The sequence below is a fragment of the Saccharomyces eubayanus genome, chromosome VII, assembly GCF_001298625.1.
Source record: "Saccharomyces eubayanus strain FM1318 chromosome VII, whole genome shotgun sequence".
NCBI lineage: Eukaryota > Fungi > Ascomycota > Saccharomycetes > Saccharomycetales > Saccharomycetaceae > Saccharomyces > Saccharomyces eubayanus.
Window position 1 is genome coordinate 977905 of NC_030982.1, and position 25698 is coordinate 1003602.

Here is a 25698-nt window from a genome sequence, read left to right on the forward strand (position 1 = left end):
AACGTTGATGCCTTCCCAGAATACTAGATCGGTATTGTCTCGCGCTCATCCGCACACCCGAAGAGACCTCTCTCATCTTCGATTATGTAAAAATTGCAAAAGTATATAAACCACGGCATGTCACTCTTTCTTATTTGTCATTTTTTTTGTTTCTTTTATATTCAAAATTTATTATCCACCGTTTTACGTTTATTAGTCATTACATAAGACACCATAGTTATAAGCATACGTTTATTTTACTTTCTCAGAAATCGTATACTGATAGTTCCCCCTCTTTGTCGTATTTTTCGAAGCTATTTTTCTCCAGTGAGACAGCGACTGAAAAAAAAAACGACTGCGCAAAATAGGCTTATACATTTTTTTTAAAAAAAAGAAATAGTTTTTCACTTTCGAGCATTAAACTATTGTCATCACACATAGATGACCAACGAATTCGCAATGAAGTCGCCTAAGGATTTGGTAGACGATGTGCTTTTTATATCAGCCACCAACGATGATTCAGAAGAAAAACCCACGACAATCACCTTCCAGGAAGATGAGGCGCATGATGCTGACTTGCACAATCGTAACCACGACAAGAAGTCGGACCTAGCCCTCGAAAGAGAAATAATGGCCACCACCACAGATGATGATGGGATCCCATCTCCTTCCCACCCAATGGAAAAGCAAGTTTTGCGCAAGATGGACATATACTTAATTCCGCTCATGGGACTGCTATACTTTCTTTCCAACTTGGATAAATCGAACATTGGTAACGCAGAAGTCGCAGGGCTTTCGAAGGATATTAATCTTGTCGGGACACAGTACAACACATGTGTCACTGTATTTTTTGGTACTTATGTGCTTTTCGACCCTATAGGTACCAATCTTCTAAAAATTATGGGTCCGCCATTAATGATGAGTATCTGTTTGACCTGTTTTGGTGCTATTTCACTCGGGACCGCTTGGGTCAAGAACTACGCTCAACTGATCGTGGTCAGACTGCTGCTCGGTGCCTTTGAAGGTATGATTTATCCCGCTATCAACATGTATCTTTCAGTTTGTTATAGAAGAGAACAATACGCCCTGAGGTTTGCCTTCGTCTTCAGTGCAGCCTGTTTGTCTTCATCCTTTGGTGGACTGATCGCTTATGGTTGTTCCAAGATCAGTGGGGCCCTAAAAGACTGGCAATACATTTACATTGTGGAAGGTTGCATCTCTTTGGGGTTTGTACCTTTCTATGCCTTCGGCTTGAGTAAAAATTTGGAGGATTCATGGTTTTTCAACAAAGAAGAAAGAGAATACATTACTGAAAGATACAAGACCATGAACACTTTTAATCCAGATGAAAAATTCGAATGGTTCCAAGTTTGGGAAGCCGTTAAAGATATCAAGACTTGGGCCAGTGCTGTGGCTTTATTCGGTATCGATTTAACCACTTTTGGTCTAACGGTTTTCTTACCAATCATTATTACCAGTATGGGGTTCACAAACGTTAGAGCGCAATTAATGACCGTCCCCATCTTTTTCCTCACGGCAATTGTCTTCTTCATTTGTGCAGTTTGGTCCGATCGTGTGAAATTAAGATCTCCATTTATTCTAGGAGCCTGTATAACCACGTCGATCGGTATAGCAATCGTCCTTGGTTCCGAGGTTCACGGTGTAAGATACTTTGGTGTTTTCATCCTTTGTATGGGTATTTACGTCAATGCCGCTTGTAACTGTTTGTGGTTAAGCGGTAATACTGGTAATTATTTCAAGAGAGCAACAGCTTTAGGTATTAATCTGTTTATGGGATCTGGTTCAGGTTTAGTCTCTGGCCAAATATTCGTCGCCAAAGACAAACCAAGATACGTTAAGGGTTTGTCCATCAGTTTAGCCTTCCAAGTCTTCTCCATATTCATGACTGTCGTACAAGTTTTCTTATATAAAAGGGAAAATGACAAAAAGAAAGCGATCATTGATCGTTGTAATGAATTGGGTGAACCCATCCCATACGATGAAAGATTAAGCGATAAAAACCCTGAATTCAAATACATGTACTAGATACAACTTTCATTCAATCCGCATATTCTTTGCCCCTCGTAACGAGTGCGTTTGCAACTAGTAATTTTTCTGTTTTAATTATGTACTTTATCTTCTATACGAAATTCACGTAAACCTCCTTTCCTACCAGCTCCTGTTTCACTATCTATCCAAAACATGCGAATTGCTGAAAAAGTATACATGTATATATGTATATGAGTATATTTGTTTTGATTATTTAAGCTTCCGAAAGTGAAGAAGATGTTTCCAAAGACGAGGAGGAGTAACTATCGTCATCCGATTCCGATTCCGATTCGTCTTCGTCACTGCTTTCTTCTCTTACTCTCAGAACCCTCTCGGGCTTGCTTTTCCTCTCTGGGATGTCAGAGAAAAATTCATCCAAGCTTTGTAAACGATATTTTTTTCCATTTTGAGAGGCAAAGGTGCTATTGTTGCTTTTACCTGAGATGCTATTGCCATTATTGCTGATCTCATTATTTTCTGTCAGATTTGTATTGGAAGTAGATGTAAATGACCTTGTGGAATTAGGGCTTATGAAAGATTGAGATGAAAAGCTCTTTTTGTATTTGTTATAATCTTTCAATACAGCCGTTTCTCTGACATCATTGTCTGTTTCAATAATGTCTGTATTCCAAGGAAGCATTTTGAAAAACTCTTTAATTTTTGAATCATGCGTTTCCAGTCTGAGAGAGTTGATAAAATCATCATTTCTCGCTGCAGGTTTAGGTGCTTGTAATAATAAAGAAACAATTTCATATTTTCCTGAATCAAATAATGATGAAATCATTCTTGCTCTATCCCTAATATCAAAATCATCATCATATTTCGCCAGATAGAGGACCGCATTGTACATTTGAGAGATTCGAGAACTGCTAAAGTCGTAATAAGTATTATTTTGGCCATTTTCTTCCGTTTCGGAGTCCTCAACTCTAGTCGTTTGCGCTTGATTAAAATTGTCAATGTCATATGACAACAGTTTTGCTGATAGCACTAAGATTTGGCATCTTGTTTCAGGGCCTTCTTGTGAAAAATTTGGAATCAATTTTCTCAACACGTCTGGACATATCTTGAATTCAATCGAGGCAATTTCACCAAATAGCCAAACAATACCTGCACGTGCATTATCGGCTAGGTTCATTTGTACTGTTAATAAATCAGCAAGTTTGAAAATTATACGCAGGTGTTTCGTGGGATTATTTTGTACCAACGTTCTGATGACATTTACGTATGCATCTAAGATAGAAACAGACAGCTTGTGTGATTCCATATGATCGATCAACCATTTCATCACGCTTGATTCCCAACCCGTAGACAATTGGCCACATTTAGACAGGCTTTTAACCGCCATAATGACTACTTTCTCTGGAAGATGAGCATTGGCCACGTAATATTTTAATTCTTTGAATATTTCCTTAACATTTGATTCGTTGATTAACGTAGACAAAATTTGAATCTTCCAAACAGATACAACAATCGGGTCTTTGGGAAAAATATAAAATTTACTGATGGAAGGTAAAAATAAAGTTTGGTCTAAAACGGATAAAAAATGAACTGTTTGCAATAGCATCTCTTTGTTGCCTTGATTTGTGGTTGTAGTCAACGTTTTAATCAAGGATTCAATGAATTTCGTATTTTTCATTTGCATCGGTGAGGCCAACTGGTATAAGGCATTACAACACGATAAAATTACAGCAGGATTGGAACTGTAAATCAGACGATTTAAACTCTGTAGAAATAAATCCAGATCAGGGTGGTTTACCACATCGTAAAGAGGGTATTCAATTTCATTGTATTTTTCTGGTAATGGACAGGTCCTTGGAGAGCCTTCTGATGACTTATCCACGACAGTGGGTTTTGGCAAAAACTGTTTACAGTATTTGATTAATATTTCAATCAAATACGATTGAGACCATGAATCAAACTGCTTAATCGCTTTACAATACCTACGGAAATGTCCGTGTAGTAGCTCTAAGTGATCATCATAACATTCTTTCAAAGTGAGGACGGCACAAGATATCACTTTAGGATCTGTATCTGCCATTAAATCCTTTAAAACGTCTAGTAGTTCTTCATGAAACTCGCTTTTCCCAGTTCTGTATAGTTTAACAATAGCCAAAGCGACCTCACCACGAACCATTGCTGATGGATCTGTAACTAGCTTCTTGATAGTATGAAGGATTATGGGTGCTAGTGATGACATTTTCATATCAGAGAGGGCCCTTATGGCAAAACATCTTAGTTCAGGACTTGAATCAGACAATGATTTTTGAAGAGAATTGATAGACAGAAGCGTCAAATTTGGGTCATTTTCAGCATATCGAAGCAGGTACAGATGAATGAGTCTTTTCACTTTGGTATCGTTAGTGGTAATATTCTTCACCACATCAGCAAAGTATAATTCGACATCGATAGAGTTGTCGTCCGAAGCCATTATGGATACGATCCTTTTCATGGCATCTCTAACCTCTCTGGAGTTTCTAGAATTTAACATAGTGACCAATTGCTGAGGATTGATATTCTGAGAATAATAAGTGTACGAGGATTCCCCCAGTTTGGACGTGGCCACCGCCGCAGCTTCCCTCGTTATCACTTTGGCTGTGTCCAATGCAGATGCAATACGGCTGATTGAGTCTACCATTGCTGTTATCCGCTTTTCCGGTCGTTTGGTCGTTTGGTCTACCGTTGCTTTTCTTTCAGTTGGGCTTCTAAATGTGATTTGTCCAAGTTTGTCAAAATCGCAAGGTTTCCGATTCGCTTCAATGGTAAACATGTTTAAAAAGATATACATACATCAATATAGACTGTGTATATACATACAAAAACACAGAGTGTTGTACAAATAGCTATGCTGTGACGCAATTCATCCAAGCATACTTCTTTTACGTCCACGCAGTCTGACCTCTTGAAATCTCTTACTAACTTCTTTCAGTTTCTTGGTACCTTTCGCACCTCGTTCGAGGTAGACTGCTTCAAATCCCTCCATGATCCAAGCATTGTACCTTTCAGCATGCTTGGAATGCGTACTTAAGATGGCTCTCTCCAATACGTATAAGTCTACCCCTTTATCCTCGACCAGGTTCGAAACAGACCCCAGACCGAAATCAATAAGATGGGGCATCCATCCGGCACCATCTTTGACAAGAACAATATTGGAGCTTGTCAAATCGCCGTGGCAGTAATCATTCCAATGCAGTAAGCCAATCTGGCGGCCCACTTTATGCAACGTAGCTGCCACAAGATCACTGTATGGGTCTTTGTCGTGCATCCACAGAAAATTCTTCAAGTTGCTGAAACCATACCCTTCTGGAAGATCTTCTCCGAGGAACTCTAGCCATATATATCCATTGTACGAGTCGCATGCTATTAGTTGAGGGACACATAATCCTGGAATCAAGTGTAATTTCGCCAGCAGACGTGACTCGTTCAAGGTGCGGTGCTTAGTCAGCGCCTGGTCTATCTGTGGGTGTCTGTAACGTTTTGGCGGCCTGTACTTGATAATATACTTCTCGTGAGTGCCCTTTGTTTCCGGTAGATATGGGTGAGTGGTCGTTGAGAAAACAATGGCTTCTGCGCCCTGCGAGATGGGCGTAATATTTATATCTTGCGTCAGGTATTCGGACACTTTATCAATAAATTCCTGTGTCATGACGTACAAATTCTCTGCCCTTTCCAATTGTCTCCTTTGTTGCTCACTTCTACAAGACAAAACTACCTTTGATCTTTCTTCTTTGGCGATGTTCGGGCGACTTTTTCACTCTTGTTGCACTAATGGAAAATCCACATAAWATCGTATTCACATATACATATATACAAAGAAATATATAAATGAGGAGGTTGCATATTTAGGTCTGCATGAACTCGAGGATACGTGAAATAGATGGTATCCTCGTCCACCGGTCCATGTTTCGGGAGTAATTAACTATGGGGCCGGTGTGAAAGCCTTGATGTTCGACCAACACGTTTTTGGAAGTGAAATGGTCTAATCCGTCACTGGCTTCACACATTTTTTTTGCTAAGATCTCATTCTGCAAACTCAGCAGCTCGTCACTCCCGTAAGTAATCATCACAGAGCATTTTTTTAAGATTTCTCGCCAATCTCCTGTTTCAAAATTCTTTTCAATATTAACAAAAGGGTCATTAGTGAAATCAACGTTTGGGTTGTTGCCTACGAACATCCTTCCAAACATCGAGTGGCTTTTTAAGCACAGACCATCCCATTGCTGCGTCCGTAGCATATGCTCTTTTTCGCCTTCATGGAAAAAAGTGGCATTGGCCCAGGGACTTATAGCTATCACTTTTTTTGGATAGACATCTCTATGACACTTTTTCAAATATAAAACAATGTTTAAAACCGCGTTACCGCCTGCTGAATCACCCATAATAATCACGTTCTTGCAGCCCATAGTCTTGGTAATGTAGTCGAAAATGGCCACGCTTTGTAGAACTTGTAGGGGATACTTCTTGGATTGTTCATCCGTGGCAGTAACTGTATAATCTGGCACAAGGATGGCCATCTTCGGGAATGCGTTTCGCATATTATTCAAGAACGATAACGAGGTGGGAGTCAGCTTTAGTGCGTAACCTCCACCATGATAGAACACTAGAATAGGATCTGTGCTGGGGTCAAATACTTGGGGCATTACGTATTTGTAAAACTTCGTGTTAACGACTTTAGGTGCATTCAAAGCACGAGTTCGGAAAATGTTGTTCTCTGAAGATTCCTGATCTTCTACGGGAACGTCATAACTGACATACGTTGGAATAGAGAAAGTGGATGGGTATAAGCAAACAAATAAAGGATTCAGCACGTATTGACAAATGCGTTCATCAAGAATCCATGAACTTTGTCTTAAAAAGATTCTATTCACATGGTCGAGGCAAAACGGACGTTTGCGTTGAACTATTATTTTCATGGAGTTGTAGATTATACATACTGGGACTACCGTGAGTAGTAGAACAGTAAATTTCAAACCATGGTACACATGCAGATGTAAGTCACTCCATCGGAAAGTCGCATCATTTAGACCATCTTCTTCTTTTGACGCAGTATTGGTTATTTCATTTTCTCGAAGATGATAGTACGCTGTTTTGGAGTACGGATCAGGCCTCACTGTCATTCTTCCTTGGGAGCCTTTTTTCAAACATATGTGTTGTTTGCTCTTATCAGGCGACTTGAGGTGCTTTTATTTTTCATTTTTTTTTTTTATTTTCAACAATGTCATTAATATGATGAATCCTATATATGGTAAACATAAGTTAGTTATCGGAATATCGCACTATTCACATTTTAATGTTACATATGGAATACAGCGAAGAGTAGCCAGGAGCTGAAAACATCAAGGTATACTCGTTAAAACTTGTGTACAATAAAATATAATCTATATATTGATAAAAACTTTTATTATCTTTAGAAAAGAAAGAGAACGAGCAAAAAAGCTATGACTTTAGCTTTCTTACACTTGTCCACCACCGTATTTGGCTCTCCACTCATCGATTTTCTTTTCATCAATACGTTGGAACAAGTATTCAGCCTTATTGATATTGTGACCTCCTAAAATAGCCAGGTGGAATTCATCCCCAATCCTCAAAGCTGGTGCATTCAACATCTTATTTATCTTTTCACCAATCTCAGGCATGTATGGTGTGATAATAGAACTGACTGCGTAAATAATATTCAAGCCGACCGCGACAACAGCATCTGACTTTTCTGGGGATTGAGAGAATAAAGTATTGTCGAGCTTATTTTCTTGCAAGAATTGGTTACCGCGAGCACTTAGTGACATGGCAATTTCTAAACCACGTCTTTCATGGCCAAGTTCCATTTCTTTTATGTAACTTGATAAAGTTTCGTTAATATCTTTGACTAAGCTATCATAGTTAGAGACCTTCTTAGGATCGAATTCTGGAACAACACCGTTGTATTTGGCATTAACAAACTTAACCAACCTATTGACAAAGTTACCCAAGTTAGCCAACAATTCACTGTTATTTCTAGCAACAAAATCGTCCCATGAAAAGTGAGAATCACTGGATTCGGGTCTAACAGATGCCAAGTAATATCTCCAAACACTTGGAGAGATACCAGAGTCTTGAGCATTGTTACCAAAGACACCAACACCTCTACTTTTAGAAAACTTACCGTTTTCATATTGTAAATATTCTGTGGTGTTTAGATGGTGTAACATGGTCCAGTTCTCTTCTGTACCCAATTGAGAACCGGGGAAAACAACGGTATGGAAAGGAACGTTGTCCTTACCCATGAATTGATACAATGAAACGTTCTCTGGATTTTTCCACCATTGTTTCCATTCCTTAGTGTAGTTGGCAGTGATGGAAACGTAACCAATGGTAGCGTCGAACCAAACGTACAAAACTTTATCCTTATATTTTTCTACAGGCACTGGAGTACCCCAGACCAAATCTCTTGTAATACAACGTGGTTTTAGACCATCTTTTAACCAAGATTGCGTAATGGTTTTTGAATTTTTAGACCAGTTACCATCTTCAGAAGCCTTTCCAACCCATTCAGAAATTTGGGATTCCAATTTGTCCAATGACAAGAAGATATGATCGGAAAATTTGGGTTCTGGAGAAGCATCGTCTAATTTACAACGTGGATTGATCAATTCAAATGGATCTAATAAAGTACCACATTTATCACATTGATCACCACGAGCGTCGTCGTAGTGACATTTTGGACATTCACCCTCTACATAACGATCGGCCAAGTAAGAGTTGTGCACTGGACAGTATAGCTGTTTCATGGATTGCTCTTCCAGGTAACCGTTGGAATCCAACTTCATGAAAATGTCTTGAGCAATTTCTGTTTGCTTGTCAGTTGTAGTTCTACCAAAGTAATCGAATCCAATTTGGAACCATTTATAAACTTCATCATGTATCTTGTGGTATTTGTTACACAATTGTCTTGGTGTAACACCTTCCTCCAAAGCTTTAGTCTCTGTAGCGGTACCATATTCATCAGTACCACAAATAAACAAAGCGTTATAGTTACGTCCCTTACAGTAACGAGCAAAGATATCAGCTGAAAGAACACTACCAATAATGTTACCCAAATGAGGAACATTATTGACATAAGGTAATGCGGATGTGATGAGAATGTTTCTTTCATTTGGTTTGGGTAAGATTTCAGCATCCTTTGGTTTGACTGTCAAGTCTGATTGGATTTTTACTGCACCAGTGTTTTTGAAAGAAGAAGAGTCACGAGGAACATGTTTTTGAGTCAAACTGATAGCTCTGCTCACTTTAGATGGCAACTCTGGGAATTTAGATTGAACTAAAGAGGGATCCAAGGCGTAAATATTGGCAAACACAATCAAGTCTGTCGCAGTTGAAGGTTCTTTCAACTGGGATAAGTAGTTTTCGATGGCCTTGTTTGTCAAGACTTCGACATGTTGTTGAGGTAACTCTTTATGATACAGCAAATTTTGTAGAGATGCCAATGCAAATTGGTACTTGTCAGAATCTTGATCTTCAAAGTCGTTCATGACATATCTTAAGATGGCATTAGCATCAAACAAAGTAAATTGTTCCTTTGCGTGATGCAATTCCATAGATGTGTTCTCATCATCGATTTCAAGCTTTAAACCTTTGCTTGCAAATTCTAGCGCCAAGGCGACCTTCAAATTATTGGCCAACTGCAAATGAGCAGGATGACTCTTTGATTTATCAAAGGAGATTTGTAAAGACATGATTAGTCTGAAAATTTCCTCTTTTTTTGTTGTATCTCTCCACTAAGCTACGTATTTCCAAGCAAATCATCGATATAATAGTCATAGCCATTTTTTTTTCTTCTTTTGCTCTCGATAAACTGGATATAGCAATTTTTTTTCTGCCTCTCAAAAATCTTCCCGTCTTACGTGACATTGCAGAAAAGCAACCAAATCCGGGCGACGCCTTATCAGGCTCGGCGGCTAGCAGATGGGAGTTTAGGAAGAGACAAAAGACGAAATGTGTAGGCCAGTGCTTTCACGGTCACGAGCAGCTATGAGATAAATTAAGCAAGAGCCATGCTCACAGCCATGCTGACTTGAGCATTGCTCCATATTTGATCTTAAAACCCCTCCCGCTCATTGTTTCCTAGCTGCATCGACCGTTATGAACTCTCCTCGCACAGAACTTGACTCTGTGATCTTACTCAGTTTAATAATATGGCAGTTTATAATTCATTTCAACCTCTTTTCACTTTGCTTTCAGTTCTGTTCGAGCACAAACATCCAAAGATTCCGAAGTCAAAACAGTTCTTCTTTTTGTTTTGTTTTTCATTTTTCTCTTAAAAACCAGAAGGACCAGTCGGGTTACGCCAAGCCTTTTTATTTTTATCGGCACGGCTGCATAGCGAAGGGTCCACTGGCAGAAAGTGAAGAGAAAACGAAATTGCAACGGCAGTGAGGGGGGATTCCATTCTTGAAAAGATGTAAATATATTGTTTGACTAATCAGGATCTACTCAATTGACACAAAAAGTGATAAAGATATGAGTACTACGAACTGGTTTGACGCTTGGGACGCAGAGGCGCTTTACAAAGATGACGTTGCTGGCTGCGATGATTGTGCAAAGACGTCCCCGTTACCAGAGTCTGGTGTTATTTGCGGGCCTGTGTTGAGACTCATCAACATGGATTTCAAGGAAAAGCATTATGAGGGGTCCATTATGATGGTCGTCAGAGGTGAAGAAAAAATTCCGAAAATTGCTTACCAACTGGGACCCTCTTTGCCCTCTGAAGGTGAGGAAACTGAAATTAGCGAAGCCTACTTCGACAATCAGCTTTTCCATAAAGATCAGCTAAAAGGTGATGATATCTGGTTTTACAGATACGAAATCCAATTACCAATGGCTAAATACGAACAGATGGTGAAATACTCCATTGATGGTACGACAGAGCCGCACTATAGGTTCTTCATCCCGTCTTTCACTCAGAACTCAAACGTTATTTCATACTCGTGTAACGGGTTCTCCTTAAGCGTAGACACGTCGAAATTCAAGGGCTCTCTGTGGTATGATGTTCTTAGGAAGCATCAGTACGTCCATTACCATGCTATTCTTGGTGGTGGTGACCAGATTTATTCGGATAATATTAAATTGCACGCTCCTAATTTCAAAGCGTGGTTGGAGACAAAAGACCCTATCAAGAAGTACAATACTAAGACGACTGAGGAGACCAGGGACCAGATTAGACAGTTTTATTTGGAACACTACTTAAATTGGTACGGCTATGGTCATTGGTATGGTTCCACACCTACGTCCAAAACCACCCAAAAGTGTTTTGTGAAATCGTTGGCGTGTATTCCAGCCATCAATGTTTGGGATGACCACGATATCATCGATGGGTATGGTTCCTACAACGATGCATTTATGAGAACTGAGAACTTTGTGACCGTTGGAAGAATGGCTTATAGATATTATATGCTCTTTCAACATCACGTCAGCGCCTCTAAGGAAGATGGTGACGATTTTGCTTATTTACAAAGCAAACAGTGGATTTTGGGTAATGAAGAGGGGAGTCCATACATTGGCGAAAGGTCTCACTCGATATTCTCTTGGTTGGGCCCCAAAATGGGCATGTTGGGTTTGGATTGTAGAACTGAGAGAAAACTACGCCAAGTATTCTCAGAAAGAAGCTACTCTTTGATCTGGGAACGTGTAGAAAGCGAATTGAAAGCTTTGAAAGGGGGACACTTGTTGGTGATGTTAGGTATCCCCATTGCGTATCCAAGATTAGTTTGGTTAGAGTGGCTATTCACCTCAAAGTTATTGGCTCCAGTCAAATATCTCTCCAAGAAAGGTATAATTCCCAGTGGCTTGGTTAATGAATTCAACGGAGACGTTGAATTACTGGACGATTTAAATGACCATTGGTGTGCAAGACACCACAAGAAAGAAAGAAATTATTTGGTAATGAAACTGCAAGACATTGGCGCCAAATACGGTGTCAGAATCACTATCTTATCAGGTGATGTTCATTTAGCATCCATTGGGAGGTTTAGAGCAAAGACACATAGACATCATCTCATTATGTCCGAAAAGAAGGAAAAGGAAAACGCCGAAATTATCGAAGAACCAACCAAAGATGAAAGGTTAATGTTTAACATCATTGCCAGTGCTATCGTAAATACACCACCGCCTGATGCAATGGCCACCTTACTACAAAAAAGATGCCATTTGCACCATTTTGATACGGAAACTGATGAAGATGCGGTACCAATCTTTGCCAAGGAAGTGGATGGGGCACGTGACCGTAACGATTCATGTTTTATGAATAAGAGAAATTGGTCAGATATTATACCCGTGGAAAACGTATTGAACAACCCTCGATTGAGCAAAGAGTTGAATGTAAAAGTTGGAGATATCGTCATTCCGGGCGTCATCACAGAAAAACAAAAGTTGGCACCCTCAAAGAGTGACCAGTTCAACTCTTATCCGGTGACTTCCGCCGGTCTGTTTGCCACTGTTCGTGTGGAAAAAGACGTGAGTCAAGCGGATTCACAAACTGTGAGTTATGGTCTTCCTATTCCGGAATTAGAGATTACTCGCGAAAAGTTGTCTCATGCAGGTATTAAACATCTGAATGTGATGTAATCCAGTATAATTTAATGATAATTGGTTGTCTATTTATTTATTTATTTACTTATCTATTGATTTAATTAACTCTATCGAATAACAATAGGGGCCCTCAAGTATGATGTTCCCTGGTATATGAATAAAATTGAACATATATAGTAATTGTTGAAAAAAGAAAAACCATGGTGGCGCGCAGTCTTTCGGCGGTGTTGAAATGGAGATTGCTGGAACAAAACTCATCTTGTACATCTCTATTCACATAGTTAATACATATACAACATAACGTGCCTGCATTTTTTTTCTTCAAATACTTCTTCTTCCTAGTAAGGTTAAAAACTCTTCTCTTGTCTTATGAGCTCTAAACCCTCCCAGCATACATGAAGTTACTGTAGAAGATCCTGTTTTTTGAATACCTCTTGAAACCATGCACATATGAGTAGCTTCCATGACAACGGCAACACCCAATGGTTTCAAGATATCACTTAACGCCATCGCAATCTGCTTCGTGAGCCTTTCTTGGACTTGTAGCCTTCTTGCGTACATCTCTGCTAATCTGGCCAATTTACTCAACCCAATGACTTTCTTGTTTGGTATGTAGCCGATATGAACTTTACCGAAGAATGGCACTAAATGATGTTCACATAATGAGTAGATTTCGATATCACGAACAATGACCATTTCGTCGTGGTCTTCTTCAAAGACGGCATTCTTGATGACATCATCCATGATGTTTGTTTGGTAACCTTTGGTGAAATAAAGCATGGCTTTGGCATACCTCTGTGGGGTATCTAGTAGACCTTCTCTGTTGACATCTTCACCTAGTTCGGTCAGGATGGTCTTAATTGCGCCTGAAATACGCTGAATTCGTTCTTTTTCCTCCTCTTCCGTTTCCTCAGCACGATCTCTTGTCCCTACACTTGGCCAAGAAAAACCATCTCTCTCAACTGGCGGGTTTAAGGTATATGGAGAGGTGGGTCTAATGTTCAACGGGGTTTCGTGCCTTTCTATCTCCTGCACTGCTTGGATATTTTGCATAGTAGACAGAGAGATTATATTGGTTTTGAGAAAAATGAGTCACGTACGTACAATCACCTGCTGATAGAGAGTTTGTAGAAGCTAATATTAACGGATACCGTATGGATTATGCGCCTACCACGGTACAACTAAATGAAGGGAGGCTAAAGTAAGCAAATGCAGTGGGATTTGAGTGGTAAATGTATATATAGAAGAACCGTGTGAAATTAAGAGCAATAAGCTTTTCTTTTCACACTTGTTCGGTTCCGTCTTTTTTCTATATTTCCAGGCGGGCTACACAGTTTTCTTTCGTAATCGTACCGGGTCATCTTAAACCCGAAAATTTCATATGCTAATAGCGTTGAGGCTGGGTGATGATCCTGCCTACGCCATGGCACAAGGGACACATATCTTCGTCCAAGAGGAACCTAGTACGTCCAGAACCTCTGCATTCACCACACAAGACGCCCCCAAGCCGAGGGTCCCCTGGTTGAACGCACAAGGGCCCGTTTCCCTGCCATGCGCTAGTGTATACGGGCATTTGGTAGTTTGTGTAAAGGGAAGGGGCAGCAGTAATGTTATTTTGAGGTGCAAACCTTCTCCAACACGACTTGCAAGACCTTCCGTTCTTGACCTTGTAGCCTGTATTGCCACATTTGGTACAATAGAACTTGGGAGGGTATGTCCAGGGCAAGCTTGAGCTTTGTTGCGGCTTCGCTGGAGGGGGTGCATGGGAACTTGAGGACGTGTGAGAGTGAGTCTGTGAGTGTGAATGGGAATGGGAAGACGAAGCTGGTGGCACTGTGTAGGGCCTCTGGGGCCTTGGTGGCGCATTGGGCCGTGGCCTTGGTGGTCGCTGCTGTTGGGACTGCAACCTCTCTTCTTCCTTGAGAACTTCCTCGTAGCTCGGCAAGCCATCGTCATGTGTGTCTTGAGGCATGGTCAATCTTATTCTATAGTGGTTGTATGTGGACTTTGTCTTTTACTAAGTTCTTGTTACAGCGCCTCCTATTGCTTTAGATGAGTTGACACTATTAGAAGATACGGAAAGTACGCCGTGGTAAGTGATACATTCGTATATCATATTCTTTTCTCTACAATAAAAGGGGCAAAGAGAAAAAGCAAACGGAAAACAGCGACTTAATCGTTAAGAAAACACTCTTCTGATGGGAGAAACCTGGATAAGCAGACAGGAGAACCTTAGTATAGTTTCACAAACCGAGTACGATTTCGCTGCACTAATTTTAAAACAATAATATGATTTGAAGATGTTTCCTGGAAGCTGAATGACGATCAGGGTCTTCTTTTCGTATCTATGTGTGGCTTTTTTGCTTACGGCGGGGCTCGTTGAGATGCCAGATTAGCCGCTGACAGATCTTTTGTTTTTCTGATTTTTTGTGCGGTTCGGATTAGATTTTGTCACTAAACACGGAGAAATGGAGAAATGTGTTATTTTATACGGCAAAGCGTGCGAAAAAGACAAAAGTGGTAGCAAGAAAGCAATATTGGGACGAAAAGGAGCGGAATTGGAACTGTGCAGGCCCTTTTTAAAAAAGCAGGAACTGTAAAGGATTTTGCATAATCTGTGCTAGGCAATTGTTGTTTAAACACTAAAAAAAGTGAAGTTCCGACAGTCTTCCCCTTTCTTCACCGTTCTTTGTTCACAGCTAATATAGGAGGAAGGAACATGACACGAAATTTAAGGAATAGACGCGATAGTGACGACAAACGTAGCGATGCTGAAGATACAAATAATGCAAACGTTGGTTATGAAACCCAGATCAAAGATGAAAATGGCATAATTCATACTACTTCTCGTTCTTTAAGAAAAATAAACTACGCAGAAATTGAGAAGGTATTCGATTTTTTGGAAGATGACCAGGTTATGGACGCCGATCAAAACCAGGCCAAACATGAGACGCCCGTCAAGGCTGAGAGTAACGAATATAATGAAAGCAGCCTCAATGGCGACGAAGACGATGGCGACGACGATGTTGTGTTGCCATACAAAAACACTAGAGTGGATGACGAATTGCCCAGTGAGAGAAATTTAAGGAAAAGAAAAATTCACGATCCAGAGGAAGAAGACGAAAGCTTTCATGAGGAAGATGTTGACGATGACGAAGAGGAAGAAGAAGCGGACGCATTTGAAGATGAGTATTTGGACGAGGACGCAAGAAACAATAACCGCCAGCGTAGAGCTGCCGATAGAAAGTTTATAGTACCAGACCCTGATGACGATGATGAATACGACGAGGACGGTGAAGAAGGAGGTGCAATAAGCCATTCTGCTTCTTCTAAACGTTTAAAAAGAGCGAATTCTCGAAGAACAAGATCCTCGCATCATCCTGAAACTCCACCGCCGGTTAGAAGAGAATTAAGAAGTAGAACAAGGCATTCGCGGACTTCAAATGAAGAAAACGACGGTGATAATGAACATAACAGAAACGAAGCATTAACTTTGGCTGATGAGATAAGGGAATTACAAGAGGATAGTCCCGTTAAAGAAAAAAGATTCCTCCGTGAGAGAACTAAACCAGTTAATTATAAATTACCACCACCACTAACCGCTACCAGTGCAGAAGAATTTATGAATAGGAACAACAATGCACTTTCTTTCCATAATCCATCACCTGCACGTCGTGGCCGTGGCGGTTGGAATGCTAGTCAAAATTCGGGTCCAACAAGGCGACTTTTCCCCACAGGTGGCCCATTTGGTGGCAATGATGTTACTACTATTTTTGGTAAAAATACAAACTTTTATAACCAAGTCCCATCTGCATACAATAATGATAATAACAACAACAAACTAATACTAGATTCCGATTCCTCCGACGACGAAATATTACCTCTTGGCGCTACACCCAAAGTAAAGAAAGTGGATGCCCAAAAAAAGAAGAAGAAAAAGCCAGAAATTGCCGATCTCGATCCATTAGGCGTTGATATGAATATCAATTTTGATGACATAGGTGGTTTAGATAATTATATTGATCAATTGAAGGAAATGGTTGCATTACCGCTACTGTACCCAGAGCTATACCAAAACTTTAATATCACGCCTCCGCGTGGTGTTCTATTCCATGGTCCTCCAGGTACTGGTAAAACGTTAATGGCAAGAGCTCTGGCTGCAAGTTGCTCCTCCGATGAAAGAAAAATTACGTTTTTCATGCGTAAGGGAGCAGACATTTTGTCGAAGTGGGTGGGTGAAGCCGAAAGACAACTCCGTTTATTATTCGAAGAAGCCAAAAAGCAACAACCATCCATCATCTTTTTCGACGAGATTGACGGGTTAGCACCCGTGAGAAGTTCCAAACAAGAACAAATTCATGCTAGTATTGTATCAACTTTATTAGCTTTAATGGATGGTATGGACAATCGAGGTCAAGTTATCGTTATTGGTGCCACAAATCGACCTGATGCTGTAGATCCTGCTTTAAGAAGGCCGGGAAGGTTTGATAGAGAATTTTATTTCCCATTGCCTGATGTGAAAGCACGTTCTAAGATTCTACAAATTCAAACTAAAAAATGGACTTCACCACTGTCAATTGAGTTCATAAACAAATTAGCCATCTTGACTAAAGGTTATGGTGGTGCAGATTTAAGGTCCTTATGCACCGAAGCTGCACTTATAAGTATACAAAGAAACTTTCCCCAAATTTACAGATCGAATGATAAGCTATTGGTGGACCCCTCCAAAATCAAAGTCAAAGTCAATGATTTCATGCTAGCTTTGAAAAAGATTGTTCCATCATCCGCAAGATCTACCGGTAGCTCCCCTCAGCCATTGCCTGAATTGATTAAACCATTATTAGTGGATCAAGTAAATAACTTGAAAGAAAAACTGGACTACATATTAAAAAAGGACGATTCTGACTTTCAAAAAACTACATCGCTACTCCAAGACTTTATAGATTACGAAGAATACAGTGAAGAAGAAGAAGAAGACGAAGATGACTACAAAGGGTTCGAAGGTGCATCTAAGTTCAGGTCATATGAATTTTTTGATTCGATGGCGGAGTCACAAATTTGCAAACCTCGATTATTAATAAACGGACCTAAGGGCAATGGCCAACAGTATGTTGGAGCTGCTCTTCTAAACTACCTAGAAGATTTCAACGTACAGAACTTGGATTTGGCTTCTCTAGTCTCGGAAAGTTCAAGGACCATTGAAGCTGCTGTGGTGCAAAGCTTTATGGAGGCAAAGAAAAGACAACCTTCTGTTGTATTCATTCCTAATATGGACATTTGGATCAATACCATCCCAGAAAACGTTATTCTAGTTCTATCAGGCTTGTTCAGATCTCTGCAAAGTAACGAAATGGTTCTTTTATTATGTCTTGCAGAGGATTTGAATATATCTGAAATTAAGGACGGCATTTTGTCGGATTTTGCATTTGATAGGAATATCTTTCATTTAAATAAGCCCTCCATTCAAAATATAATGGCGTACTACTCAAATCTAATTGAACTATTGAAAACAAAACCAAGCGATATTCCCATGAAAAGGAAAAGGGTCAAGCCGCTGCCAGAATTACCAAAAGTGATTTCAAACGCAACACTCACTAACTTTGATGAGAATGGTGAACCATTGTCCGAGAACGAAGTTCTAAGAAGGAAACTGAAGACATTCCAACATCAAGACATGAGATCAAAAAATGTCTTAAAGATCAAACTCTCGGGCTTAATGGATCTTTTCAAAAATAGATATAAAAGGTTTAGAAAACCGCCGATAGACGATGCCTTTTTGGTTCACCTTTTCGAGCCAGACACGAATGCTGATCCTAGTTGGCAACCAGCCTATATAAAAGATAAGGATATGATTTTAGAGATTTCTACAGGCCGGAGATTTTTTAATATGGACTTGGACATCGTAGAGGAGAGACTTTGGAACGGTTATTATTCAGAACCAAAGCAGTTCTTAAAAGACATTGAGCTGATATACCGAGACGCCAATACCATCGGTGATAGAGAGCGTGTGATCAAGGCGTCTGAAATGTTTGCCAACGCACAAATGGGTATTGAAGAAATTTCTACTCCAGATTTCATTCAAGAATGTAAAGCTACACGCCAAAGGGATTTAGAGAGACAAGAACTTTTCTTAAAGGACGAAGAAAATAGGGTGGCAATTGACTTAGAAGCCCAGCAAGAAGAACAACAGGATATACTGCCGCAACCTGAGGTAGATGTTAATGAAGTTGGTGAGTTTGGTGTAGCTGCAGGTAACCAATTACAGGCTCAATTACAAGCTACTGCTAATACAAATTCCATTGTCAGTAACGGAGAAGTCCCAGCACCAATTGATACCGAAATATATAAGAAGCATGAGGCAATCCTAACACCTTCTACTGTTGGTACGGGAGAAGTACTCACTCCGAAAGACGGTGGCGCACACGAACAACGTCCATCAGAATCACTCCAATCTAGCTGCATAATACATGAACAAATTAATGATGATAAACAGACTGTAGCGCCACTAAATCAAAGTGATCCACTTTTGCTGTCAGAAGCAAAAGACGGGCCTAGTGAATCAGCTTTCAAGACTTCAGAAATAAAGCAAGTGACAGAGAGTCTACCCATCAACAACAGTACATGTATAGGGGCAGAACTTCTTCACAAAGGTGAAAAGACAGGTGAACAAGACGCTACAACTATTACAAAGGAAGTTGGGAAGCCACAACGAAAGAAGAAAGACAGTAGAGATGTAATTTTATCATCTGAACAAATAAAAGAAATATCTGAACGCTTAATCGAGCATTGCAAAAACTTTACAGTTTCCCAACTAGAAGATGTTCATTCCTCTATTGCAAAAATAATATGGAGGAACAGATCTGTATGGGACAAAACAGACGCTGTTGCTGATATATTGAAATTTCTCTCGGAGTAAGTAACTCGTAATGTTAGTATATAGCTATGGTGAAATCTGTTTATATGCGTGTGTCTTTCGGTGATAACAAATATGATATCAAACCTCTTAAATTATTTATTTTAGTTCAGCTTACTATTCTATCGTGTACTTTTACTCAACTTTTTCATCGGGTAACATTTTGAAAAACTAACGTTAAACATCAAATATATTAGAAACTGGTCTCATTAATGATGCGTCTAAAGCTCTCATAAGAATGATAGGCATCCAACCCAAAGAAGCCGTCGATAGTTTAAGATGACAACTGTATACTCTGCAGATTCAACTAAATCATTCATGGTTGCTATGCAATCTATGGTTGATGCATCACAAACCTTTAATTTAGATAAATCGAAAATTCAATTGCCAGATTTTGATAATGAGTTGAAGAGAAGTAGAGAGGATGAACGAAATAAGAAGACTGAACTAACCGTACTTTCTCAAGATAGAAACGACTGGGATGATATTTTCGATGAGTTTCAAGACATTTCATTTCAACAATTGCAGTCTAAAATTGATTCATACAAAAAAGATAATTCAGTGGCAATCTATAAAGAAATTGCCAAGTTAATTAAAAAGGCCGCAACATCGATAAGCAGCAATGTCCTACTAGAATCTGTTCTTCAAATGGTTTATAACCACGAAAAGCAGAAGTTAGAGAAAGAACTGCTGGATTTCTTAGGAACAGAAAACATAGAGCTTGTTTCTTTGCTGCTGCAGCATAGAAGGATGATCATTGCGATGCCAATAGAAACCATAATCGTATTGATTGAAAATGCTGCGAAATCAACATCAGAATTTTTGACGCAACAAGATATCCGGAACCAAGTGTTACAAAATGCGGAGAATGCCAAGAATCAAAAACTAAATCCCGCTGATAGAATAATCAAGTATCCACATGTCTTCAGAAAATATGAAGTGGGGTCAACTTCTGCTATGGCCTTTGCTGGACAAAAATTCACTCTTCCAGTAGGCACTACAAGGTTATCTTATCAGACTCATGAAGAAATAATGATTCCTGCCGCAGACCAGGCGTCTAATAAAAACTACCTGTATACAAAGCTATTGAAAATAGAGGACTTGGATCATTTTTGTAAGACTGTATTTTCTTATGAGACTCTAAACCAAATACAATCGCTAGTATACCCTGTAGCTTATACAACGAATGAAAATATGTTGATTTGTGCGCCTACAGGTGCAGGTAAAACAGACGTTGCACTACTTACGATATTAAACACGGTAAAACAGTTCTCCGTGATCAACGAGGAAAACGAAATTGATATACAATACGATAGTTTCAAGGTTGTCTACGTAGCCCCTTTGAAAGCACTGGCTGCTGAAATTGTCGACAAATTCAGTAAAAAATTAGCGCCTTTCGATATTCAAGTAAGGGAATTAACTGGTGATATGCAATTAACAAAATCAGAAATTTTGGCCACTCAGGTAATTGTTACGACCCCTGAAAAATGGGATGTCGTTACTCGTAAGGCGAATGGTGACAACGATTTAGTCTCAAAAGTCAAGCTGTTAATCATCGATGAAGTACACTTATTGCATGAAGATAGAGGTTCAGTTATCGAAACCCTAGTGGCGCGTACCTTGAGACAAGTTGAAAGTTCTCAATCTATGATTCGTATTGTCGGTTTATCTGCTACATTACCGAACTTTATGGATGTGGCGGATTTCTTGGGTGTGAATAGACAGGTTGGTATGTTTTACTTTGACCAGTCTTTCCGTCCAAAGCCTCTGGAACAACAGCTTTTAGGTTGTAGGGGTAAAGCTGGTAGCAGGCAGAGTAAAGAAAATATTGATAAAGTTGCGTATGATAAACTAAGCGAAATGATTCAAAGAGGGTACCAAGTAATGGTATTCGTGCATGCAAGAAAAGAAACTGTTAAAAGTGCAAGGAGCTTTATTAAATTAGCACAAGCCGATCATGAGATTGATTTTTTTGCACCCGACCCTGTAACGAAAGATAACTATTCCAGGCAGCTGGCAAAGAACAGAGATAAGGATATGAAGGAAATCTTCCAATTTGGCTTTGGTGTTCACCATGCTGGTATGGCACGTTCGGATAGGAATTTAACCGAAAAAATGTTCAAAGCCGGTGCTATCAAAGTGCTGTGTTGTACTGCAACATTAGCTTGGGGTGTTAATTTACCTGCTGACTGTGTCATTATTAAAGGTACACAGGTGTATGATGCTAAGAAAGGTGGTTTCATTGATCTAGGTATTTCTGATGTTATTCAAATTTTCGGTAGAGGTGGTAGACCTGGTTTCGGTTCCGCTCATGGTACAGGTATTCTGTGCACGTCTGGCGATCGTTTGGACCATTACGTTTCTTTAATTACCCAACAACATCCAATTGAATCCAGGTTTGGTTCTAAACTGGTTGACAATCTGAATGCGGAAATTTCATTAGGAAGTGTAACTAATGTAGATGAAGCCATTGAATGGCTTGGTTATACATACATGTTCGTCCGTATGAGAAAAAACCCATTTACTTATGGCATTGATTGGGAAGAAGTTGCAAATGACCCACAACTATATGAAAGGAGACGAAAAATGATTATTGTAGCTGCAAGACGACTGCACGCTCTTCAAATGATTGTTTTTGACGAGATATCAATGCATTTTATTTCGAAAGATTTGGGCAGGGTATCTTCAGATTTCTATCTCTTGAACGAATCTGTTGAAATCTTTAATCAGATGTGTGATCCAAGAGCCACTGAAGCTGATGTGTTGTCTATGATCAGTATGAGTAGTGAATTTGACGGTATAAAATTTAGAGAGGAAGAATCCAAGGAATTGACGAGACTTTCGGAAGAATCAGTTGAGTGCCAAATTGGGGGTCAGTTAGATACGCCTCAAGGTAAAACGAATGTGTTACTGCAGGCATATATTTCTCAAAGTAGAATTTTTGACTCAGCGCTATCGTCGGATTCGAATTACGTTGCTCAAAACTCTGTAAGGATTTGTAGAGCTTTATTCTTAATAGGTGTTAACAGAAGATGGGGTAAATTCTCAAATGTTTTACTGAATATTTGCAAGTCTATCGAGAAGAGGCTTTGGGCTTTTGACCATCCTCTATGTCAATTCGATTTGCCCGAAAACATTATTAGACGTATCAGAGATAGCAATCCCTCCATGGAACATCTCCTAGAACTAGAGTCAGAAGAGCTTGGAGAGTTGGTGCATAATAGCAAGGCCGGATCTAAACTTTATAGAATATTAAGTCGATTCCCAAAAATTAATATTGAAGCAGAGATTTTCCCTATTACTACAAACGTAATGAGGATACATGTTACTTTGGATCCAGACTTCATATGGGATTCAAGAGTTCATGGTGATGCGCAGTTCTTTTGGGTTTTCGTAGAAGAATCTGATAAGTCACAAATTCTTCATTTCGAGAAATTTATCTTGAATAGAAGACAATTAAACAACCAGCATGAAATGGATTTTCTGATTCCATTATCTGATCCTTTACCACCTCAGGTTGTTGTTAAGATTGTGTCAGATACTTGGATCGGCTGTGAGTCGACTCATGCTATTTCCTTCCAGCATTTAATTAGACCGTTCAATGAAACTCTCCAAACCAAATTGTTGAAATTACGTCCCTTGCCTACTTCGGCGCTCCAAAATCCATTGGTTGAGTCAATCTATCCTTTTAAGTACTTCAATCCCATGCAAACAATGACATTCTATACACTCTACAATACCAACGAAAACGCGTTCATTGGTTCGCCTACAGGTTCCGGTAAAACGATTGTGGCTGAGTTAGCTATATGGCATGCCTTCAAAACATTTCCTGGGAAAAAAATTGTTTATATAGCGCCAATGAAAGCTTTGGTTCGTGAGAGAGTTGATGATTGGAGAAAAAAAATCACACCAGTGACAGGAGACAAAGTTGTTGAATTAACCGGTGATTCTCTACCTGATCCAAAAGATGTTCATGATGCAACAATTGTGATTACAACACCAGAAAAATTTGACGGTATTTCTCGTAATTGGCAAACCCGTAAATTCGTTCAAGATGTATCCTTAATTATTATGGATGAAATCCATTTGTTGGCAAGTGATCGTGGTCCCATTTTAGAAATGATTGTTAGCCGTATGAACTATATTTCCTCCCAGACTAAGCAACCCGTTAGACTGTTGGGTATGTCTACAGCCGTTTCGAATGCATATGATATGGCAGGTTGGTTGGGGGTTAAAGACCACGGATTGTACAATTTCCCATCCAGTGTCCGTCCAGTTCCGTTGAAAATGTACATTGACGGTTTTCCTGATAACTTGGCGTTTTGTCCTTTAATGAAAACAATGAATAAACCAGCTTTCATGGCTATCAAACAACACTCTCCGGATAAGCCTGCATTGATCTTCGTTGCATCTCGTAGACAAACTAGACTGACTGCTTTAGATTTAATTCATTTGTGTGGGATGGAAGATAATCCACGTAGGTTCCTAAATATCGATGACGATGAAGAGCTACAATATTATTTGTCTCAGGTTACCGACGATACTCTCAAGCTATCATTGCAATTTGGTATTGGATTACATCATGCTGGGTTGGTACAGAAAGATCGTTCTATTTCTCATCAATTATTCCAGAGAAATAAGATTCAAATTCTAATCGCCACTTCAACTTTGGCCTGGGGTGTTAATTTACCTGCTCATCTGGTCATCATCAAAGGTACCCAATTTTTTGACGCAAAGATAGAGGGCTACAGAGATATGGATTTGACGGATATTTTACAAATGATGGGAAGAGCTGGTAGACCAGCCTATGATACTACAGGTACTGCTATAATTTATACAAAGGAATCCAAGAAAATGTTTTATAAACACTTCTTGAACGTTGGTTTCCCTGTAGAATCTTCTTTACACAAGGTGTTGGATGATCATTTAGGTGCAGAAATAACATCCGGTAGTATAACCAACAAGCAAGAAGCTCTTGATTTTTTGAGTTGGACATTTTTATTCCGAAGAGCACATCATAATCCAACGTACTACGGCATTGAAGAGGATACAAGTACCGCAGGTGTTAGCGAGCACCTGAGCTTACTGATAGACACCACATTAGAAAATTTAGAAAAGTCGCAATGTGTTTTATTACACGGAGATGACATTGTTGCCACGCCGTTCTTAAGTATATCGTCATACTACTATATTTCACACTTAACAATACGCCAGCTATTGAACCAAGTGCATGAGCATGCGACTTTTCAAGAAGTATTAAGGTGGTTGTCATTGGCCGTTGAATATAATGAGCTACCTGTGAGAGGTGGTGAAATTATCATGAATGTGGAAATGTCACAGCAATCTAGATATTCTGTCGAGAGTACTTTCACCGGTGAATTCGAATTGCCAATGTGGGATCCTCATGTCAAAACATTTTTACTATTACAAGCTCACTTGAGTCGTGTAGACTTACCCATTGCAGATTATATCCAAGATACTGTATCAGTTTTAGATCAATCTTTGCGTATCTTACAAGCTTATATTGATGTTGCTAGTGAACTTGGTTATTTCCGTACTGTATTGACCATGATAAAGATGATGCAATGTATTAAACAAGGGTATTGGTATGAAGATGATCCTGTAAGTGTATTACCTGGTCTACAACTGAAAAGAATTAAAGATTGCAAGTTCAGTGAGCAGGGATTCATGGAAACATTACCCCAAAATAAGAAGAGTTTGCTGACTTTGGAGGAAATAGGAAGACTTGGTTATAAGAGACTGATGGGTGTTTTTAATCAGTTAACCTCAGGGATAATAGATGACGAAGATGTAAAGAAAAAATTTGCCAACGTTTGCCAAAGATTGCCAGTATTAGACAGTATAAAATTTAACGAGCAAGAGAATAATGAAGTCCTAAGTTTTTATTGTAAGCATTTTTCTAACAAACATAATAACGGTTTTGAAGTATACTGTGATAAATTCCCTAAAATACAGAAGGAATTATGGTTTTTGATTGGCTACAAAGGTGATGAATTGTTAATGATTAAAAGATGTCAACCAAAGCAAATGAATAAGGAGGTTATCATACATTGTGATTTGGTCATTCCTGAAGAAATTCGTGGAGAAGAATTGGACTTTGTTTTGATAAATGACGCGCTAGGATTACGTTATGATTTAAGCCATAAATTAATGCCCTAATAAACTGAAAATATTGATTG

The 25698-nt window shown here is 39.4% G+C and overlaps 10 protein-coding genes across 10 annotated transcripts; 4 read left to right on the forward strand and 6 right to left on the reverse strand.

Annotated features, from left to right (window-relative positions):
* Positions 1-420: 420 nt before the first annotated feature.
* Positions 421-2025, forward strand: TNA1 (Tna1p; the record flags this gene model as incomplete). Its single annotated transcript, XM_018365359.1, has 1 exon — positions 421-2025. The coding sequence occupies one exon, from the start codon at positions 421-423 to the stop codon at positions 2023-2025; it is 1605 nt and encodes a 534-aa protein (XP_018222459.1).
* A 217-nt stretch (positions 2026-2242) lies between these two features.
* APL6 (AP-3 complex subunit beta) lies at positions 2243-4813 on the reverse strand (the record flags this gene model as incomplete). Its single annotated transcript, XM_018365360.1, has 1 exon — positions 2243-4813. One exon carries the CDS (start codon positions 4811-4813, stop codon positions 2243-2245), a length of 2571 nt encoding a protein of 856 aa, XP_018222460.1.
* Positions 4814-4885: 72 nt separating this feature from the next.
* On the reverse strand, positions 4886-5671 carry BUD32 (serine/threonine protein kinase BUD32; the record flags this gene model as incomplete). The annotated part of the gene is made up of 1 exon (XM_018365361.1): positions 4886-5671. The coding sequence occupies one exon, from the start codon at positions 5669-5671 to the stop codon at positions 4886-4888; it is 786 nt and encodes a 261-aa protein (XP_018222461.1).
* A 196-nt stretch (positions 5672-5867) lies between these two features.
* On the reverse strand, positions 5868-7142 carry SAY1 (steryl deacetylase; the record flags this gene model as incomplete). Its single annotated transcript, XM_018365362.1, has 1 exon — positions 5868-7142. One exon carries the CDS (start codon positions 7140-7142, stop codon positions 5868-5870), a length of 1275 nt encoding a protein of 424 aa, XP_018222462.1.
* A 336-nt stretch (positions 7143-7478) lies between these two features.
* MES1 (methionine--tRNA ligase MES1) lies at positions 7479-9734 on the reverse strand (the record flags this gene model as incomplete). The annotated part of the gene is made up of 1 exon (XM_018365363.1): positions 7479-9734. The coding sequence occupies one exon, from the start codon at positions 9732-9734 to the stop codon at positions 7479-7481; it is 2256 nt and encodes a 751-aa protein (XP_018222463.1).
* A 784-nt stretch (positions 9735-10518) lies between these two features.
* On the forward strand, positions 10519-12621 carry DI49_2229 (uncharacterized protein; the record flags this gene model as incomplete). Its single annotated transcript, XM_018365364.1, has 1 exon — positions 10519-12621. The coding sequence occupies one exon, from the start codon at positions 10519-10521 to the stop codon at positions 12619-12621; it is 2103 nt and encodes a 700-aa protein (XP_018222464.1).
* Positions 12622-12906: 285 nt separating this feature from the next.
* FOL2 (GTP cyclohydrolase I) lies at positions 12907-13638 on the reverse strand (the record flags this gene model as incomplete). Its single annotated transcript, XM_018365365.1, has 1 exon — positions 12907-13638. One exon carries the CDS (start codon positions 13636-13638, stop codon positions 12907-12909), a length of 732 nt encoding a protein of 243 aa, XP_018222465.1.
* Positions 13639-13969: 331 nt separating this feature from the next.
* Positions 13970-14557, reverse strand: HUA1 (Hua1p; the record flags this gene model as incomplete). Its single annotated transcript, XM_018365366.1, has 1 exon — positions 13970-14557. The coding sequence occupies one exon, from the start codon at positions 14555-14557 to the stop codon at positions 13970-13972; it is 588 nt and encodes a 195-aa protein (XP_018222466.1).
* Positions 14558-15304: 747 nt separating this feature from the next.
* On the forward strand, positions 15305-19501 carry YTA7 (chromatin segregase YTA7; the record flags this gene model as incomplete). Its single annotated transcript, XM_018365367.1, has 1 exon — positions 15305-19501. One exon carries the CDS (start codon positions 15305-15307, stop codon positions 19499-19501), a length of 4197 nt encoding a protein of 1398 aa, XP_018222467.1.
* Positions 19502-19777: 276 nt separating this feature from the next.
* On the forward strand, positions 19778-25678 carry SLH1 (RNA helicase; the record flags this gene model as incomplete). Its single annotated transcript, XM_018365368.1, has 1 exon — positions 19778-25678. One exon carries the CDS (start codon positions 19778-19780, stop codon positions 25676-25678), a length of 5901 nt encoding a protein of 1966 aa, XP_018222468.1.
* Positions 25679-25698: the final 20 nt, after the last annotated feature.